At 45.5% G+C, this 5,566-nt stretch overlaps 1 protein-coding gene across 2 annotated transcripts; it reads right to left on the minus strand.

Moving 5' to 3' along the window:
- Positions 1 to 466: 466 nt before the first annotated feature.
- On the minus strand, positions 467 to 4,075 carry LOC120596791 (uncharacterized). 2 transcript variants are annotated; one of them, XM_039855252.1, is made up of 2 exons: positions 2,000 to 4,075; positions 467 to 736 (listed from the first exon to the last, which is right to left on the minus strand). In XM_039855252.1, the coding sequence occupies exons 1-2, from the start codon at positions 3,967 to 3,969 to the stop codon at positions 691 to 693; spliced, it is 2,016 nt and encodes a 671-aa protein (XP_039711186.1). In that variant the 5' UTR covers positions 3,970 to 4,075; the 3' UTR covers positions 467 to 690. The 2 variants fall into 2 exon arrangements, with proteins under 2 accessions (XP_039711186.1, XP_039711185.1); XM_039855251.1 differs by lacking the exon at positions 467 to 736 and adding an exon at positions 1,056 to 1,295.
- Positions 4,076 to 5,566: the final 1,491 nt, after the last annotated feature.

Genomic DNA, 5,566 nt, shown 5'->3' on the forward strand with positions numbered 1-5,566 from the left:
GTGGCACAGGAAGACTGACTAGGTCGTGTAAGAGTCAGAAAGGGGTCTGTGTTCTTCCAAGGGGCTATGGTCTCACAACCCCAATGACCACAATAATATTGGTTAGGCTTATTGCAAGTGCTTTGATCTTCTCTAGGACACATATATAACTGCACTTGTTGGATACCCTTTTCATAATTTTTAACTCCACAGCCCCACCACGGTCCTGATCCTGCTAGCATCTGTTCTTTTGTTTGCTTATTTAATTCCTCCCCAAGTATATTACACAAATCTACATGAAATGTAGGCTGGTACATAGTCTGGTTTACTAATATGGAGATACCTGTTTCTGATTTAATCAATTCCCATTGAGCCTGTTGAGGTTGATGAGGGTTCCCGTGTACATTGGTAATAACAACTAACCCTAACACAATTATTCCCGCGAGAGCCTTATCTTGAGTGGATCCTCTGTGGGTGTTGCTTTCCATTTCTCTTTTTCTGGGGGAGGATGAGCTGCCTTAAGGCGAGTATGGTGAATCCAATGTCTTTTTCCTGCAACTTTGACAGCCATTGGTGTGGTCAGGATTACTGGAAACGGACCATCCCACCGGGGCTCTAGGCTAGCAGGCTGAATCTTCTTTATCCACTCCCAATCACTTGGATGATGTGGGTGAGGCTGTGATGTCCCCGGAGTCGGTCTAGTAGCTTTAATCAAGCCCTTGACTTGATTTTGGGTTTGTTGCAAGGCCTGTAGAGACTTAAGGAGACTTGTGTTATTACTTATTGTAACCTTTTCAATTCCAATTTTAGGGAGTAAAGGGGGAGGTCTCCCGAACATTATTTCATAAGGGGAAATTCCCATAATATATGGAGTACACCGGGCCCATAACAAAGCAAAAGGAAGAAGGCTCACTCAATTCTCCCCAGTTTCCAGCTTAAATTTAGTTAAAGTTTCCTTAAGTGTTCTATTCATCCTTTCTACTCGTCCTGAACTCTGAGGTCTGTAAATACAATGTAATTTCCAATTAATCCCTAATACCTTAGCTAACATTTGACTTGTTTGGGCAATGAATGCCGGGCCATTGTCGGACCCCAGTGATAAGGGCAAACCGAATCGAGGTACTATTTCTGTGAGTAATTTCTTAGCTACTACTTGTGCAGTCTCCTTTCTAGTGGGGAAGGCCTCGGTCCATCCAGAGTAGGTGTCGATGAAACCAGAAGATACTTAAACCCGAAAGTGCTAGGGGCAATTTCTGTAAAGTCTACCTCCCAATGTTCTCCAGGAGCTTGTCCTTTCTGTCGCACGCCACTGCCTCCTGTTGCAGTGGAGCAAGAGTTGACTTGTGCACATATTGGGCATCGCGCACTTACATCCCGAGCCTTTGAGGTTAGTCCAGGAATATAATAGTCTCTTTTTAGCAGTTCAATTAACTTAGTTCCTCCAAGATGGGTAGCGTTATGCATTTGATTGATTAAATGGCTGCCAAGAGCGGCAGGGAGGAGTGGCCTTCCATCTGGAATCCAAAGCCACCCATTTTCAAACTTCCCGTGCAGTTGCTTCCCCAACTCTATATCTTGGGGGCTATAGTTTGGAGCCTGTACCAAGGGGGGCACAAGAAGGGGACCAATTATGACTGGTTTTCTGGCTACTTCCTTTGCTGTTTTATCTGCCAAGCGGTTTCCTTTTTCTACCGCTCCTTTCCCTTTTTGATGGCCGGGGCAATGGATAATAGCCACTTTCTTAGGTAGCCAGATAGCCTCCAAAAGAGCCAAAATCTGCTCCTTGTTTTAATTTCCTTTCCCTCTGATGTTAATAGTCCTCTTTCCCTGTACAGGGCTCCATGTACATGTGCCGTTGCAAAGGCATATCGGCTATCAGTGTAGATGTTAACAGTTTTCCCTCGAGCCCATTTAAGAGCTTCAGTTAATGCAATGAGCTCGGCCTTCTGGGCTGAAGTCCCTTGTCCGAGAGCCTGAGCCCAAACCAGTGTCATCGGCAACTACCGCTGCTCCCGCATACCTGACGCCTTCTGTGACATAACTGCTTCCGTCCGTGTACAGGGTGGCGTCTGGGTTGAGCCAAGGCTCATCTCGTAAGTCAGGTCTTACCCCAGTGATGCTTTCAAGCAGGTCACTGCAATCATGTACAGGTTCCTGGGGATCATCATCTGGGAGCAAGGTTGCTGGATTCAATATTGTCGGTTTAGCAAATTGAACCTGTGGAGGGTTTAATAAGAGTACCTGGTATTGGGTGATTCGAGCGTTCGATATCCATCGCTCGGGTGGTCCCTTCAGGAGCCACTCCACAAAGTGAGGTCCGATAACAGTCACAGGCTGCCCAAGCGTCAATTTGTGGGCTTCTTTCACTAGAACTGCCGTGGCTGCAACGGCCCTCAGACAATTAGGCCACCCTGCAGCCAGGCAATCTAACCTTTTAGATAAGTATGCAACTGGTCTTTTCCACGGTTCCAGCATCTGAGTCAATACCCCTTTAGCAACTCCCCTTGTCTCTTCTACAAATAACTGAAATGGTTTCTCTAAGTTTGGTAAGTTATCTTCCAGAAGAATTGGGGTGCTTGTATTTTTCTTGTCACCTTTTGGTTGCTTGGGACACTCATTCTTCCAGTGCCCTTTCTGTTTGCAATATGCACATTGGTCTTTTTCAAGGCCAACCTGTTTACTTCCTGGTCCAGGTGGCCCGACAAATCCTGATCTTCCTCCTCGGCCCCTTCCTCTTCCTCTGCCTGGCATAGGTCCCTTCCCCACAAACATTATTTTCTGCACATCTTCTCTATTGTTGAAAACTCTCTGGGCTATTTCTAGCAATTTGGATAAATTCTCTCCCTCAAAACCTTCTAGCTTCTGTAACTTTCTCCTAATATCTGGGGCCGACTGGCTCACAAAGGCCAAATTAATGGCTCTTCTATTGTTGGGGTCCTCCGGGTCAATAGGTGTATACAAGCGGTAAGATTCTAATAGTCTCTCTAAAAATGCTGCAGGTGACTCATCCTTGGTCTGAATTACTTCGCTTACCTTGGACAGATTTATTGGTCTACGTGCAGCAGCCCGGAGTCCCTGTAGCAGGAACTGGCGATACCTTAGGAGAGCCTCCTTACCTTGATCCGTATTGGGATCCCACTGGGGATGCTGAGTAGGAAACACAGCCTGTATCCTGGTTAAGTCTGCTGTTGGCAGCCCATTCAGGTCCGTGACTCCTCTGGCTGCCTCCCGCAAAATCCTTTCTTTTTCCTCAGTGGTGAATAAAACCTGCAAAAGCTGCTGACAATCATCCCAAGTGGGCTGATGGGTAAAAAAAATAGACTCTAGGAGGGAGGTTAATCCTTGGGGTTTTTCTGAAAAGGATGGCGTTTGCAATTTCCAATTATATAAATCACTAGTACTGAATGGCGAGTAGATGACAGTAGGCTCACCTCCACCTCCTGGAATCACCTTCAATGGGGCTTGAACAGATACTGGCTCTTTCAGGGAGGTTGAATCAGGGGAAGGTGGCCTACGACCCCTAGACCGGGTTACAGGAGGTTCTGGTCTTTCCGGAGGAGGACGTCCACTCCCATCACCATGATAGGGTGGTGGATACCAGTCATCCTCCGACGGAGGGCCCTGCAACACTGGTGGGGACTTCTTAAGACCTTGGGGTATGGCTGCCATTACAGTAACGGGGGCGCGACTACAATTCTGTAAGTACTTAGGGGCATCAGAAACAACGTCAATCCATACATCAATATAAGGAATTTGGTCAGGATGCCCCGGGTTCCCATAAACAACACCCCGAACCCGAAATGCAGTCTGTAAATTAAATGATCCCTTGGAGGGCCATCCTATTCCGAAGGTCAGCCAATTTAGTTGACAAAACCGCTGCAAATCAAAAGGGGTTACTAAAGCACCATAAGCCTTTGCCCTGTGACGGAAATCTTTAAAGTGATTAAGCATGCATTGAAGCGGTGTTAGCTTACCCTGTGATTGTCCCATAGTTCCACAGTAAAGCACACGAAGCAACACAAGAAAAACAGACACAGACTAACGAACCAAAAAACAAGACTGAGAAAACTGTCGTCACAGTCTCAGTTGACCGCCGACTTACTTGTCACGTCCGACGTCCGCACGGTCCTGGGGCCCCTACCAAAAACTGCCTCAGCACTCCCAAGATCACGCTCCACAAAGCGAGAAACCACGGGCGGTGGGCTAGGGCAAGTGCCCTAGAGGCCTCCCCAACCGCAAATGGTCCAACGCCCTGGTGCACTGATCAATTTTCCCACAACGAGAAGATCTCGCTGGGGCCTCCAAATGTTGTGACCGAAATAACCAGGCCCAACTCGAGTGCTCTAATCCAAGAGACAGTTTATTAGCCAGCGGCTGTCCTTGCCAAGGAGCAACCCCGAGGCGCAGGGGCACAAAGGTTTTAAGCCCTCGATTCCATCCCCCACATCCTTAATTTTTACACAAAAGACTATATCTCCTCCATTCATTAACTGATAACTAAGAGGTGGGTAAGCAAGCAGGGGTACAGAAGCAGAATGCGTCATTGTTAAAATATTTTGTACCTATAGGCAGTGATCCGGCCAGTAAATCCATCTAGTTAATAAATTTTTAGCAGATAACTAACTAGAAGTGAGACATGGCGGTTAGCACGTACCATGTCTTATCCTTAACCTATTGTTTCTAAAGGTGAGGTCACTACACTCATCTCCTATATTACACTTACTTTGAGGCTTAATATTAATTTTTTTCTGCCTAAATCCCATTATATCTATTTTCCTGACATAAATCCACTAATATAAGTTGTTGAAAATAAACATATAAACTACTTCAAATTTTATCTCAGCCATCTAGAAAATAATTCTAAATTTTGGAAAAAATTTAGCGTTTTCTTTAGCTTCTTTATAGAAGGTTCAAATCTATCATCACATTTGTCCCACATGTGACTCTCAGAAAATTCTAATGGAATTTTACCTTGCACAGTTGTTGAAACAGAACAGTTTCTACCTCTCCCATTCCTCTTGCCATCACCCTCCCTCTCCTTTTTTCCTTCCCATTTTAATGTAGGGCAGAGGCAAGAGAATTAAAATGTTAATCAAGCCACATTCAGAGAATGCAATATGTTGATCAGCCCTGCAGCCAGGCCAGGAGAAGGACTCTTGCAGAACAAAGGAATATTTCTGCTGGGATTGCTCACAACCCATTCCCCACACCTGTGAAAGGGAAACAGGAACCAAGAGTCATTCCTAATGGCTAAAACCATGGGGAACCTAAGAATTAAAGGCTGGGAACTGCCAGGAGGCCTTTCACTCTACATAGTCTTACCTTTTCACGCTACATACCCTTCCTCTTTCTCACTATATGTCCATATCAAAGGAAATGGGAACTAAAGAATGATAAATAAACTGAATTCCCTGAACATTCAGGGTCCCTCTCAATGCTTTTACTCTTATCTTTCACTGTCCCTCTCAGTGTCTTCTCTCTCTCTCTGTCCCTTGTACTGTCTGTCCCTCTCACTATCTGTGGAGTGTTACCTCTTTTCTAACAAACTTTTCTTTTGACTCTAATTTTGGTGTGTATGTTGAATTTT

The sequence above is a fragment of the Pteropus medius genome, unplaced genomic scaffold, assembly GCF_902729225.1.
Source record: "Pteropus medius unplaced genomic scaffold, Ma_sr-lr_union100, whole genome shotgun sequence".
Classification (NCBI taxonomy): domain Eukaryota; kingdom Metazoa; phylum Chordata; class Mammalia; order Chiroptera; family Pteropodidae; genus Pteropus; species Pteropus medius.